Below are 15336 nucleotides of genomic sequence, written 5' to 3'. Positions count from 1 at the left end.
TAAGGCATGTATTTTCCTATGATATCTCCCACASCACGAGTTTTCCTTTCTGAGCTGGTTTGCTCTCAACAGCACAAGGCAATCGCCTGTAACACAAGACTTCCAAGAACAAGCAGGGAACTACGACCTACTCCTCTAGCGACAGACATGGAAAAAGTTTCGTAAACGGGAAACTCTGCCAGTYACTGTTTCAGGGCACTTGTTAATAGATACTACCAGAAGCAGGATGTTCCCAAGAGATAATATTTTTTTTCTGGCACTTAGAAATTGTTTCGACAGAAGCAGTGTCACCATGGATGCTGATCACAAATCGGCAGTGTAAAGATGTAATTACAAAACGCCTGTCATACGGACGGTGCATACTGAGCCGAGTTCCCCCTCGGCATTCCTCCCAAGTACTGGGCTGTGATTATTTATAGCACATCAGTACTTCCAGGCTCCAAATCACTCCAGGCGCTATTTAGAAGCCTAATAAGATTCTGCCTTTTCCCCAAAGATTTACAGTCTAAAGAGACAACCCTATAAAAGGCAGAAGAGCTGAAACAAAGCCTGTTTCAAAAATAAGCAATTTGGGCACAGTAGTTAAATAGTTTTCAAGATTAGACTGGAATTAGGCAGCAAACCTAATGAAGCCAGAATAAAGCATCAAACAACAAAGACAAACCGCAACTTGATTTGTGACCACTACATTTCTTAGGAAAGAGAAGATGCCCCCAGAAATTGTTTTGCGGAGGCTCAGCAGTACCAACATCTCAAGTACATTAGGTTTCTCCTAAAGTCATGGCCATCCGGCAGGTCTGGCACTCGGCTTTTACATAACGTGCATGCCTGCATTCGTTCTCTGTGTGGGGGCACCCGTACACGGTCTTAGGGAATAACCCCAAAGCCCCAAACATTAGAGGACTTATCTCTGTATTTGGGAGAATGAGTGAAAGACATTTCACAGCCAGGTGAAGCTTCTGTATCAGGCATGGTACTATTATTTTTATTAGTTTCCAGAATAACTGCGGAGCGCGTCATGCCAAGTGGCATGGAAATAACACAATCCAAACATCACAGTCATTCCCACAGTCTAGACAGTCTCCTCTCGCAGGACAYTGAAGCAAGTCTGGCCACCAGTTCCAGACTTGGAAAACTATGTCATGAGATCTTCATTATAAAAGATCCCGTAGAATACCAAACGATGCCTTATCACAATGCAATGAGCATAGAGCCAAAACAAATACAAAGTATGTAAAAGCGAACTCCTGACAAAGCAGAAATCAAATTAAAGGTTATGAGACAGAAGTAGGGAGGGAAAGAAAGGAAGACTCACAGCGGCTAACTCAAGTTACATAAGGCTACAGAAGCATAAGAGGACAAAATTTCCCTGTTATGTTTTAATTTCTTTTAAATCTTGAACATAATTTACAGAGAGCAAGGTGATTATGCTGTGCCAACGGGGGCAGAAACCAAATTCGGGTTAATGGCACAGAGAACATTCTCAAGTTCCAATCTGGCTCAAACGAGCTGCCATTAATTTTCACATCTGCCTGCAAAGTGTTCAGTGGCCTGAAAAAAGCCAATATTTTTTTTTGCCCAGTTTCTGCTCTCTCTTTTTTACTCTCTGGTAGACTAACTTCTGTGTATAGATATATGTACATATATCTTGTCTCTGTCCAGAGGGAACTGGATGAGACGACGGTACATAACCACRCTATCTCGGTGCCACAGAGCTTCAACCAGGGATCGGGACTTCATTGTGCTAGACCCTGTACACTGTTGCAGCAAAGGGTTTTTACTCCACTACGTCAGAGTCTAAAGCGCTGCTGGAGCTTGATCATTCCAGGGGTCAGCAGAGACCTGCCAGCACAAGCTCCAGCAGCCCCSCGCTCGCTTAAATAGATGGGCACGCAATGGAGTCGGCACAACGGCGCAATACTCCTGGTACACAGCTTTTTCCTTCCCCATACGTAAACCTCCTCTCTCTCGCTACCAATATCCTTTCTGTCACATCTGGAGGGTGGCAGGGGTCATTCTGCTGGAATCAGACACCCCCTCTGCAAAGAAAACCCAAAAAAACCCACAAAAAACAAAGACAAAAAAACAAAGAAAAAAAGAACCCACGCTCCCTGGTTTGTGCTTGGATTAGTGCCACACATCTCAGAAGAAACCGAGCGGCATTTAAGTTCACCTTTAGATGACAACATACAACAGAGAAATTAAAGACTGTACTCCTCATCCTGTAGTGAAAATGCTCTCCTAAACTGATGGGCTTGATTAGACTGAAGTGAATTTGGGAAATTGGTATTGCTGCAGTCCTGTCCTCTRCCTTGTCTTAGCCATACTTTACAAAATAAATCAGCAGGTGGCTCAAAGCACRGTGAGGGTGACTGTAACACAACACACACAACCATGAGATGAGATAAATATTGTAATAGTTCATAAAAGTTTGATTTGTTAAGACAGCTATTGCAGCCAGATTTGAATCCACAGACCTGAACTGACAAGACAACAATTTTAATTTGGTCTCACAAGTGGGCCTACATGATTTAAGAACAAAAACTGAAAATACCATCAAAGAGGTTTATTTTTTTTAAGAACAAACACAAAGTTTTAACAAGATAAATTACACTGAACTTCCTGTGCTCGCAGAACTTAAGCAGTAAGCAGATGTTTTAGGTAGAAGTTATACTGCTGCTAAGTATTATAAATTCCACAGTAACAGTTTAACTAGTAGCCACAAAAAAAACCCCATAATCTAGTGATTTCTTTTAGTATGCTAATTTCCCTAGACCCTTCCAAAAAGTTGCAATACCAAGTATATCATAGTAGTTTCACCACTATTAATCTCTATAAATTTACCTTCCTAGTTTGCATAAAATTCAAATTGTCAGTCCAGTTCATATATCCTTCTTCTTTCTTTAGACTCTCGCATATTGTGACTAATTCTGTTCCAGCTGAGATTCCTCTCTTGCATTAGATCAAACCTGACTGCAAATGTTCCATCTCTTCAAACAGCATCTCTATCCAGGTCATCCTTGCAAAAATATTAATCCAGCGAGGGTACAGCTTCCAACAGTCAACTCAGCCCGTTGCCTGGAGGTGCTCTGGATTKCAGGGCTTAACCTTTTGATATTAAAATGTCTACAATTCACTGTTATTAGTGCATGTGTGCATCACCCCTATTAGGCACTGAGGTATTGCCTTGGGCRGGATACAGCTGTTTCTAGTCATAAAGTGGGATTTGCTTCACATTGAAGTCAACTGCTGCTCTGATATTAAATATACCCAATGGATATTATGCAAGTGCATGCACCTCCTCTCTACTGCCTTGAACATCTCCTGCCTTTGTTATCTAATGTATAAATGGCAACTTCTACTTGAGGGCAATTTCAATTATATGGCATACTTTCTATAGTGACCCCTGTTTTATTTTCAGGCCTTATATAAATGTGCTTTAAATATAATTTTCCTCATTTTTCAGGGAAACTTACATAATTCTATTTGATTCTTCACATTGACTAAATACTTGCAGAAATTTGTTGAAGAGCCAGACCACGCAGGTGAACTCCAGCAGCAGGGCCACATCTGATTTCTGCTCCTCTGGATTCAGTAATAGTCTTCCTACAGTGGCGATGCCTTTAATAAATTTCTAGGCAAATGGAGCAGGTAAATACCAAAACAGAGGACACAGCAGACTGCCTTTACAATGGCAAGCACCAAGAGCCCCTCAAAGTTTAGGATGTTCTAAAACACGGCGGCCAGCACCATCCACCTCCACAAGGTAAAAATCTAAACTCCACTGAAGCCAGAGAGGACTCCAACTGGTTCACAATGTTTAAGTTAAGTCACGTATTCTGCACTTCAAATATCCTGCAGAATGCTTGTTTTTTAACTGAGCTTTAGAAATGGGTGTTATTTTAAATGAATGTAGCTCCCTCTCCTGGTAGAAAGCCAGATTCAGAAAGGTCACTAACAGAGGGGGAATTGTCAAGGAGCTTTTTATTCCCCTACGCACTCACAAAACTTCTACTGCACCTTAAACAACAATGGAATGAAAGTTAATTGATTTTAATGAACGTTTGCCTTATATTTGATTGAGGAATTCAGTGAATAGACCAGATTCTCAGCTTAATTAGTCAGGAGAGACTAACACTGATTTTGAAAAGCAGAACACTTCTGAGCAGACATAATCAGGCTTTCAGCATTTCAGGAAAAGTGAGCAAACGCGTTTATAATTTTCACTGTAAAATGACTGTTTAAAGGTCTCAAATATTTTGCTTTAAATCATGACTAACCCTCAGATTCCCAGTCCTTAAAATAGAAAACTATGAAAATAGCTACATAATTGCAAATTTAAGTAAATAAAAGAAGGAAATACTTATGACACAAGACAAACTAAAATGTCAAGCCTTTTCCTGCACTACAAATTTAAAAACCACGGAGGATAAAGCTGCAAAGTTGTGAATGAGGACATTTGTCCTAATGAGGTACGAACAATTAACGAGGTCCAGGAGCATTAAACTAGACTCGCAAAGAATTTCAATAATCGTTACTGATGCTAACTACTGCTAATGCCCCTGAGTTTTGGCGAGGGCCATAAGATAAAGCTCCTAAGAAAAGGCCATAAGATAAAGCTCCTAAGAAAAGGCAGCTAGACAGCATAAGCTGGCTGTGTAAATATATAACTTCACAGAGGAGAAGGAACAAGGGTCAGATTGCTTCTTTCCGGTCAGGATGTTTAATATTCAAAGAGACATTTTAAAACAGTGACTTCGGCTCTCTGTCTGCTACTTTCTAATTAAAGCGCAGATAGATGATTCCACAGAGGCAAGGACACATAAGTTGGGAAAGATAACTTAGCCTTTTGTATCTCATCTTTAACACTTCATTTATTACTAAATATCATCCATTTTTGAACGACCCTGGTGCTTCTGCAACARCAGCTTTCCCAGCTGCTCGAGGCTATTGCGCCGATTTATCACGGCTCCGACAGCGAGTGCTTCCGCGCTGGTGGCGCTACATTGTGCTGCCATCTGCAAGGCTCCGGCTCGAGAGCAACCTCAGGATTCCCCTCTCCGCAGTAAAAACAAAAGTGCCCGCTGCAATGTTACGAGCTGGGCCTCCMAAAACGCTGACTGTACGCATCTGAGGAGGGCTCCCTGCTAGCTGATTAATGGGGCAGCATCAATATCAGCTTTGGTGCTGACCACACGGTCAGAAAGGTAGCACAAGACAGAGCACTGACAGCCAGGGAGAAGTAAATGCAGCAGGAGAGGGGATAGGAGTTGAAAAAAAAATGCAGCTTTTCCAGCTTTCTGCAAAAAAAGGAGGAGATTTGGCTTTCTATTTTGAGCTCCATTCCACTCGAGCTCAACAAGCATCATCAAGCAGAGGTCTTCTACCTCCTCCTCCTTCTCACCAAACTAGCACCTAAATAAAGGGTCTAGATTTGAGTGAAAGAGGGAACAACTACCATTAAATATAAAACATCCCAAGAGTTTGAAGAAGCAGATGATACAGTCAGACTTTCTACTGATTTTTAATAAGATTTCCATCAAGACCATTTCTGCACTTTGGCATGTCTATCTCCATGTCAATGTTCCAGTTCAGAAGCCCATGATGATGAGCAGAGGGAGCAAAAGACAGACTTTTACAAAGCTGATTACATTAGAGGTTCACTTCAATCTGGGAAAAAGACTGGTTTGCATTTCAATCTCAGTGGTTTTGTGAGAGGCTGTTAYGTGTATCTAAAAACATTACATTTATGAAAGTTGTAACAAGAAARGTGACTCTGTTGCTAGCAAAAATGACCTATCTTACTGGCAGTATGGTTTTTTTCYGCTTTTCTTTTTTACCTTTTCCACTCTTTTTTTTCCGAAACTTGCACTCTCTACTATTTTACACCAAAAACTGTTTGTAAAGCAAGAATTGTGCTGACCATATCAAAACTCATTAATATAACTTGTTTTTCCATTATTAGCACCATCTGAGCCTGTTGAAAGCCTTAACCAGGGCTTTAATTTTTCCACAGAGAGCTTTAAATTAATTAGTGGTTTACATGCTAACAAAGAATCTGATACATTCATAAATCAATCTAATGCAGAAGGATTACCAGAGGGTGGAAACCTATTCAGTGGGGAYCTCACATTCAGTTAACATGGTGCGTTTTTAACAAAAGGGTGCAGGTGTGAAATAGATGGATACAGGGAAGAGCCCATGATAATCACTTTGCATCACTTAAATACACAGCAGGACACATGGTAAATCAGAGCCTAGGGCCCACCCTAAGTGAAACCCATGTAGGCATAAAAGGCAGTATCATACCACTTTAACCTCCACAACTAAATTGCTGGAGTGGTATAATTTCTTTTGTGTAGGTTACAGGCCACTGAACTAATGGAAAATAGAGTAGAATTAAAGTACTTGGATGCAGAAGTGCAAACTACTGAAACAACTGTGTAATGTATATGCATATGTAGAGGTACTGAATAAACAAAAAACTTGAACATTTTTTCTTGGAAATTATTATTTGAATTTACGTTACTAAAAACATTATGTAATTGTGTATACGTTTGGTTCATTCTAGCTTTCTAATCTGGGTTTCTGATAACACAACACTAACTTTATCATGCAAAGCCTGCTATGTAAGTACGGTAGCGTTTTTCTTATTTTTCCTAATCAGTCATCATTCACCCTTAATGAAACTTCACAGAAAAGGAGCACCTTTGCAGGTCCCATTCTGTGTCCTAAAGGTCCAACATCTGAGGCTTAAAGATTTATACAATTTTTTGGACTAAATGAGTGCAAAACTCAAGGAGTTTGATAACGAAAACAGCTTCCAGTTTTTACCATGTTCTGAAATAAACTCTTCCTCTCGTTTGAAAGCTGTTAATTTTAATAATGCAACCTCTGTCAACAGACACCTGCACTGTCTTCAAATTCAATAAGAACTGCGTGTATACGAAGTGATCATTTGCTTTTCCTTTGCAAAAACGTAAAATATCTCCAGTGAGTCAGAAGCASCATGACTGAGAAAGTTTGACCCGCACATTAAAGGGCCGTACAGCTACAGACGGAGCCATACCACAGTGCGGGCTCAGCACTGTCAATACTTTTAGTAGACTGATCGRTAAATCAGTTCTACACTTCGATAATCAAGAATCATCAACATTTACTAACAGTATTTCATAAAATAAAGAAACATGAGCAAGTCATCAGCAATTCACAGTCTAAAGTTATYCAATTCTCCCAATTCAAGCAATTTATTTCCTATAGTCTCTCAGTTCTAGGTATGAGCTWCCCTGTTTTCAATACAGCCATGTGGAATAACCAGGCTATTACATCTCATTCATATATTTTGATTATGTGATTAATCCCACAAGTCTATGAAAAAGGGACAAAAAGTATCTGATACTCATTGAATTATATCAGAGGGTGGAAGGAACATGACTTCTCAGCCCAGGAACCTGAAGCAAATATCTGGCATTTTTACTCTTAGCTAAACAGTAGGTAGTCCTAAATTTTCTTCTCTTGAAGGCCATGTTACTTAATGTATTAAAACTCTTGAGAACTGATGGGATAGAGGAAAAGTGATTCCCATCACTCCATGCGATGGGTCCAAAAAATTCGTATAAAAAGTTCTTGAACACAATAACTAAAGGATTTTTTTTTTAACCTAATGCATCACTTTGGTCTTTTAGCAGCTCGTTTGCTATGACTGCTTCTCTTCCACTATTTCAGGACAACAACAACCTACAAATCTATCGGATTTCCACCTAAAACAGAGGTTCTCTGGAATTGCATATACCAAAAACCATTACCAGGTCTAGAAGGTTAATCAATATTGGTTATCTCATAAAGTCTGGAATTATCCCACTAAGTGAATTTTATACTCAATATATGGTATTAGCTCTATGCCTCCAAGGAAAAGCTAGTTTAAAAAAACTTAGAGGAAACTATTTGAAATATAGTAAACAAGTCTTCCCAGATTTTGAAAAATTATTTACACTTAGAACGAAAAATGCAATTGCAAAACCAATGCCTGCTCTTTGCTGTTCTTCCTCAGGCAGAATTCTCTCTGCGGTCGGCAGGAGTTTTATCTCAGTTCCAGACTGCTGGCTTATAGCAGCTCCACACGATAAAGTTTGTTTCTCGGTCCCTGCAGACCTTCTGCCCCAGCGCACACACCACCACCAGGCGCTCGACCTCCCCGACTCCCTAAGTCGGGTACTGCAGCCGCCTCGCGACCAAAGCGGCGCTCTGCAGAGGCCAGGGCAGGGGAGCTCGGGGCCGGCAGCGCAGCAGCAGCTCAGGGCTGATCGGCAACACCTGCCTGAGCAAACCCGCTCGCTCCCGTCCCTTCGCAGCAGGGATTCAGATCCCCAGGAGCTCCTATCGCAGCACAGCTGGAGCTGCCTGCGGACCAGGCAACTGGTCCGGAGCGGGTCGTTCCTCCCTGCTGCCACCTACGTCCCCCCACGGCCGCGTCTCCCCGCGCTCGTCTCTGATAACGGGTTAGGAAACGCACGCGCCGGGGGCTGCTGAGCCGTCAAGGCCGCGGCACCGCGCGGCTCGCGGAGCACGCGCTCCCCAGACGGGCCCGCTGCAGAGCGTCTCCACCGGGTTAAACAARCCGGCGAGCAGACCCTTTCGCAGCCCGCGACGTGACTCACTGCGCAAAGACGGCTGAGGGAACGGGCCTGGGTTTGAAGCCTTTGAACTCGCCTGCTTTATCCCAAGACATTTATCTGAAGACAGGGACAAACCAAGCTCTTAACAGATGGGAAAAGTTCCTCGGACAGGCAGTAATGAGGCACCCTCAGCATATTTCAGCTCAAAAAGAAAATCGTTTTGGAGCGATAAGGCGCTCTATAAATTGAAATTTGTGGTTACCCAAAAATCAGCCATTTCAATTTTTGCTCACAAGCCTGATCTCATAAATTGCTACATGRAAAATGAAGATATAAAGAGCACTACATGAGTTACTGAATTATCAGGATGACTTTTCTTAAGCCTCCGTATTTCTATTCTTCCATTTTTCCACAGTTGGCTAAGCTTTATCAGGCAACACAATTTACTGTATTTTCAGCTGAAATTGCCTTTCAGCTGCACGCAGGGCGCGCGCAAGACCGAGGAGCGGGCGCGCGGCGGCGGCGGTGGCTTACCATGGCTCCTTGGCGCTCGCTCTGCGCGACCTCCCGCTGCAGCCGCGCCACGGACAGCTTCTCCCTGCGGAGAGAAAAGCGCGTGAGGAGCCGTTCGTCTCCGCGCCGCGGGGCCGCGCGGCGCCGCCGCCGCCTCGTGCTGCTGCTGCCGCCGTGTTTCCTCCGGGCAGGCGGCGGGCGCTTCGCCGTGGCGGCTGGCGGCCCTCACCCAAACCTGCGGCCGGGCTTAGTTGAGGATTTGGTGACCGCGAGACGCTCTGTCCTGGAAAGCTGCGAGCAAGGAATGAGAAACGCGGTTAGAGCAGAGGTGGGAAAGGGAAGAGGGAGTCAGGGTACGGCCCGGGAAAGCGCCCGCCGGGGAGCCCTGACGCGGCCGGCGCGCGAAGCTGCCGCCGCGGGCACGCGAGCAACGGGAGGGATTTCCTCCAGCAGCTCCGCGGGGCAGCAAAGAGCATCCAAGGATACCTGGGACTGCAGCAGCCTAGTATCACTTCAGAGGGATTCAAGAAAAACAAAGGCATTTTTCACRTAGCTTTTTTCCTTAAAGAAGCATATCGATTTTTAAAAGGAAAGCAATCTGTGAAGCGTCAGGAGAATTTATTAGTACACAGCGAAATACAAAATTTGCAGATGAATAAATCTCTCCACAAAAGTCAGTTTTGGAAACTTCYGGCAGAAAGGGATTTGAAACAGAAAACACCCATTTGTTATGTTTGAAATTTTCCCCTTACTCATGTTTTGCCCAGAACTTAGGTTYGGTCCAACCAGCCGGAAGGACTTGCCCCACTGGAGCACGGTGCAGCGTTACGGCTCTTTCCCGGGGTATCACGCCAAGCAGTAACTGCAGCAGAGATTTTTAATTGACGGGTAAGATCTCCGGGGTCCAGGTCGGGTGAGACAACGCAGGCCGAGCGCCACAAAGCTGCTACCAGCCAGGCGGGAAGGTGCTCGGACCCCAGCTTCCCCCACCTCTCCCCCCTGCCCTGGCCACGAGACCACTGGCCACTCTCTAACCCCCCAACTTTCCTGAAAAGTKTTGAGCCAGGAAGGAGGGGAAAAAAAGAACTAAAACCAAAACCAAACAACCCTCCCCTTCCAGTTGTGCACTGCAATGAACTTTGAGGTCTTGAAAACGTAGAGAGAACATTTTCCCACCTCTCTAGTTCTTCTGCTGCCGTGAAGAACAGGATTTCAAAACTCCCATCCCACAAAAAAATTTCCGAAGATGCTGAGCCTTGGTGAGGCTAAGGCCCCCGGGACGCACTGCGCCCCTCCTGGAATGAGGCCTGCCGTCATTAGCTCACGTTCACTCATCAAAACCCTAAACGCTATCCTGTATTTTATTTCTCATCATGCAGTAAAAGCAGCATTTAATCTAATTCCATGAACACAACTGCCAGGCACCACTTCTGCCAGGGAAGCACCATCTATTAGTACCTTCGTAATTACTAAAGGAAGCGATAGCACTTATGTCATTTGGCCATAACTCAACACATATTTTGGGTCATTGAACCGCATTTCTCTCTCTTTCCCCCCCCCCCTCTGTCTTTCTCCATTTAAGCAGAAATCGCAATGTTTCAGTTGAGTTTTCCCCGCAGGGACCCGCCGTCACACGCCTGCTGCGCCCCTCAGAGGCTGCCAGCGCGTCCAGCTTTTGGAGATGCTGAGAAGAGGACRGCGGGCTGGGAGACTTGGCCCTGCTGCTCCAGTAGAGTCACCACCACGTTCTTGCTGGCTTCTCATCGGTCACATCCTTTGGTGCACGCATACGGCAAAGAATACTACATGGCCTGGCCGACGCCGTGAGAATAAAAGCCGTTCACACTTACAGGGTGCCAAGCCATGTTGGGAAACCACATCATGCACCTACACTCCTGTCCAGAGGGAACGTGCACCTGGAAGGTGCATTTCCAAACTGACCTACGAGAGAGCTCTACGCTGCAGCACTCGTTCTGCAGATTAGTAGCACCAGGCAGCAAGAAAAGGCACAGAAGTGAGGCTTACTGCCTAGCGGGAGAGAACAGAGATGCAAATGGGTACTACGGTACTGCAGCTCAACTCTGCTTCCCTCCAACAAACAGATGGGCAGCTGGGGCAAAATGCAAGGGTGTCAGAGAACAAAATGAAAGTGTTGAGTAAAGCCACCTTGGATAATTTCAGCAGAATTATTATTTTTAATTGAGACATGTAATTTCGCTGAAATGAAAACACTTGACAGCAGACACAAACTTTAAGAAAGCAGGGTACCAAAGCATGAAACAAAGCATACCAATAGAGGACTTTTGTAAAAGAACTCGCTCTCTGTGAAGTTAAAAAATGTTTAACTTTAGTTTGGCACAGAAACAACCCCCCTAGGACAAAGTTTCCACTCCCCACAGGGCTCTAGATATTAAGGAACTTGAAACCCCAAGGGAAAAAATAGGCCTCCTGGAAGAAGTTACCTGAGTATTTCTGCCTTACTGGGATCCAACTTCAGCGCAAGCTCTGCAGAACCTGGGGGCAAGAGGCTTTTGCCCCCACTTCCAAAAATCATTCTCTTTCTCAGATTAACTAGAACATTTCTTGTTCATTTTTGCATTATTACCAGTTTAATACCAGGCATTCATAATATTCYGACTTGTAAATGTAAACGTCGAAACAACTGAATACTGGTGAAATCCCAATATGATGCAGCCAAAATCCTGTTTGAAGGCATGTTAATGTTACTCCAACATGATATCAAGATCCTCTTTTGGGCATCTGAGAAATTACTGAAATTTGAGAAATGGCATTCGTACAACATTAGTACACTTTGATTCAAATATCCCAAAACCCAGTTTCTAAAACACACATACGGCCCTCCCTCACCCTTGCTTGGATACTATCACAGGCAAATTACAAAACTGTTTAATCCTATTTTAAGCATCTAGTTCATCCGCTGGCAATAGTCAATTGCGTTTTTGCACTGCTTCACTGCCATGATATATTTTAGTAAAAAAAGCTAGTATACCCTTTAAAGGAGGGTTGACTTTTTAATTGCAAAATAAATGCCTAAAGATATTTCATGAGAACAGATGGAAGGGTGGGGGGGAGGGAAGACACAAGCCACACCTCCATATACTTTCTGCAAGCAATCTGCATGCATATATAATATACACACACACACACATATATACATACACATACATATATATTCCTTTTATATGAGGGAAAAAGAACTACTTTTCTCTCTCCATTTAATCTCTAACATGGAGCAAGTTAGCATTTCTGGAATTCTGTAACTTTCACCAAACTAAATTCCATTCCAGCTCCATCACTGAAGAGACCTCTTCCTAGTAAAATAATCTTTTCCTCATTCTGAGCAAGAATACTAGAGGGGATTCCAAAAAAAAAAAAAACTTCTTCAACATTTTTCCTTGTGAAACAGGGCAAAAATAGGCATTCTGGTACTGCCTACAAGTATTTATAACCTTTCTGGCAGTAAGAACAAAACAATTTTTCAATTGTATAAAGGAAAAAAAGAAACTGGATTATCGTGTATGAGGAAAACCTTTTAGAAGGGGATTCAGAAAAGCCATCTGTTGCAACAGTGTTCTAAAAATAAGTTAACTTTGACAAACAAATTCTGTGCTCCCATTTCAGATAGATCCCAGTGCATTTTCCTTCTCCCTCCTCCGTTCCGCAAATGGAGAGACTGTGTACTTAAGGCCAGACCTGAGCAGATGGTTACCTTCATTTAAGTAGGACACATGGTAGGGTCTCAGTGTGCCTCTGGACCAAACTAATCCTAGAGATAATTCCATCGAATTTCATTTGTGGTGTATTTGGCCCATTGCCCGCAGTAAGCCATTTCCCACTACCTCTGTGTAAATATATGCCAATATAATCAGTGAGAAATGTGGTCAAAATCCTGTTAGGAGCCAACAGCATTTAACACCAATTTGCARCGTTGGAAGCTTTCATATAAGGTTGATGACAAGAGAGAACAAGGACCWCCGTGTCTACGTGTGACTAAATAAACCTATTCCCTATTACCCACCGTCTCAGGCAGTTGTGATTAAGACACAACATTCAGCAACTATTCTTAGCCCCGATTTTTCTTTAAACACAGTGTTACAATTGGATAAGCACTTTCACTATGACTGAGCTGCAAAAATAATAAGATTTTAGCTGCTTTAGCCTTTCAGATGTTTCAAATGCAAAGAACATTTGACATGTAGCTTCAAAGTTAATCTTGTTTTTTTAATCTTTCTTTTTAAATAGGAAAAATCAGCAGCATTACTTTGTYGCTGTATGGTTTCATTTATTTTTAATCAAGCATGTTTCATCCCTGTAGCATGATTAATTAACAAAGTTAATTAGCAACTACAGTCAATCTACAAGAAAACCAAATCTTCTCTGAGGATTTGGRAAAAAAAAATCAAAACATRTTCATTGAGAAGTTCTTATGCTCACTTTTGAAAAATTACCAAATGATAAGAGGTTTACAAAAATGTTCTTTGAAAGCAGAGTTTATGCTCCTAAGTTTGCATATTTGCACTATAAGGGGCAAAATTCCCAGCCAAGGACTTTGCAAAGAGATATTTAAAGGAGCCAAACAAGGATTCAATGATATCCTGTCCAGACAGACTTGGGTCTGGGCACACAAGTATCCACCGTGTRAACCTAAGAAAGATATACTTCAAGTCTTCTTGTTGCTAGTTGATCATACAGTAGTTTGTCTAAGAAAAGCAATGGTTTCATCCAGAAAAAAATATAAATGTTCAAAGTAATCCTGCAATATCCTAAATTCTCCTTAAAATAACATTTCTCCTTCAATCTTCCTTCATAGCTGTTAGACTCATTCACCTACCAGACAAAACCTGTATCATATGACCCGCCACAGCTAACTAACAGAGCTCAGATTTTCGCTACAAATTACTAGTTACTTGAACTTTTCACAGTCCACAGGGATAAAGTGGGACAAGTAGATGCAGGTCACAAACCTCCAGCTATCACCGAGTTTTGAACAAGCATTGACATAGTTCCTGATCCGGTAACAGTCTCAAATCACACAACACAAGAAAAGCGATCCTGGATGAACGAATGAGGCCCTGAACAGGCTTTTTTTCCCCCCTTAGTTTTACTTCTTTATACTAGTATTTTACATCCTTACAGCAAGGCAAAAACCTCTAGCAATGAATTYCATCTGCCCAAATTTTAAATTGTGATTTTCATTTATATTTTGAGACCTCAGATTCAGAATCTCTTAGATGCAGGTTTTTGCTTCCCCATTTGACAAAGAAAGATATTATTTAATATAGCTTTTTAATAGACTTAGGAAACTTAGATTCCATTATTATGAGTTGAATTATATCTATTTGCTGAGACATCAACCATAAAGAGTCAGGATATATTTTCAGCAATAAATAATGATTTTATAGTTTCAGTGAAGAACACTAATGTTATAGTTTTAATGAAAAATTTTATGACAGTTTTAATGAAAAGGACATAATCCAAAGACAAAAAGACTGTATGATATCTTAGCAACATCATCTGAAACTTCAGCTAATGCTGCAATGAATGTTCATTCTCGTGACCACTGACCACACAACAGTAGTACCAAACCCTGACAACGTCCCTTCTTCGCACACCAGTCGTATCACCRCGTGGCAACATGCAATGCTCTCTCTTACATTCTTAACATTTAAACAGGAAGATTTTTACTTTTTTATATGCTGTAAATCACTACTTCCCTACACAAGGAATAGATGAGAACAAGACCTAGCAGTTATGACCCTTCCCAGGTTATTAATTTAATTGTTTCTCTATTCTTCGTTTTTTTCCACGAGCAGAAGGATGTTTTCTTTACATCTCATCCTTCCTTGGAAACACTCATTCTGAAGTGAATTCTTTAGAAGCAGTCAGCTCCAAAGCTGAGTACTCTAAGCACCTTCAGAAAGACAACACTTTAACTAGGTTTGGCAACAACAACAACAAAAAAAAAAAAAAGACATCATCTTGCAAAGAAATATTAATTGAAAATTTAACATCAAGTTTTATTTAATTATTTTACAATAATTACAAAGAGTGCAGTTACAATAACAGAAGTATTATTGCTGCCAAACAGTAGCAGAATAGATAGGATGAGCCATCAGCAAGGCATAGGGTCCTATTTATTACTGATTTATTTTATATTTGTTTCTGAATAAAAGATAAGAATACAGCT

General features: G+C 42.0%; 1 protein-coding gene across 1 annotated transcript in view; it reads right to left on the bottom strand.

The window, feature by feature from the left end:
- Positions 1-15336, bottom strand: part of NCKAP5 (NCK associated protein 5) — a 350376-nt gene that overhangs the window by 199279 nt on the left and 135761 nt on the right. The window contains exon 3 of the mRNA XM_085320938.1: positions 9150-9209. Coding sequence (XP_085177064.1) covers positions 9150-9209 — 60 coding nt within the window. The remainder of the gene's footprint in view (positions 1-9149; positions 9210-15336) is intronic.

This window comes from Rhea americana, unplaced genomic scaffold, assembly GCF_003343005.1.
Source record: "Rhea americana isolate MKP2758 unplaced genomic scaffold, rheAme1 scaffold_67, whole genome shotgun sequence".
NCBI classification, from domain to species: domain Eukaryota; kingdom Metazoa; phylum Chordata; class Aves; order Rheiformes; family Rheidae; genus Rhea; species Rhea americana.
This window is presented reverse-complemented; position numbering and strand designations above follow the sequence as displayed.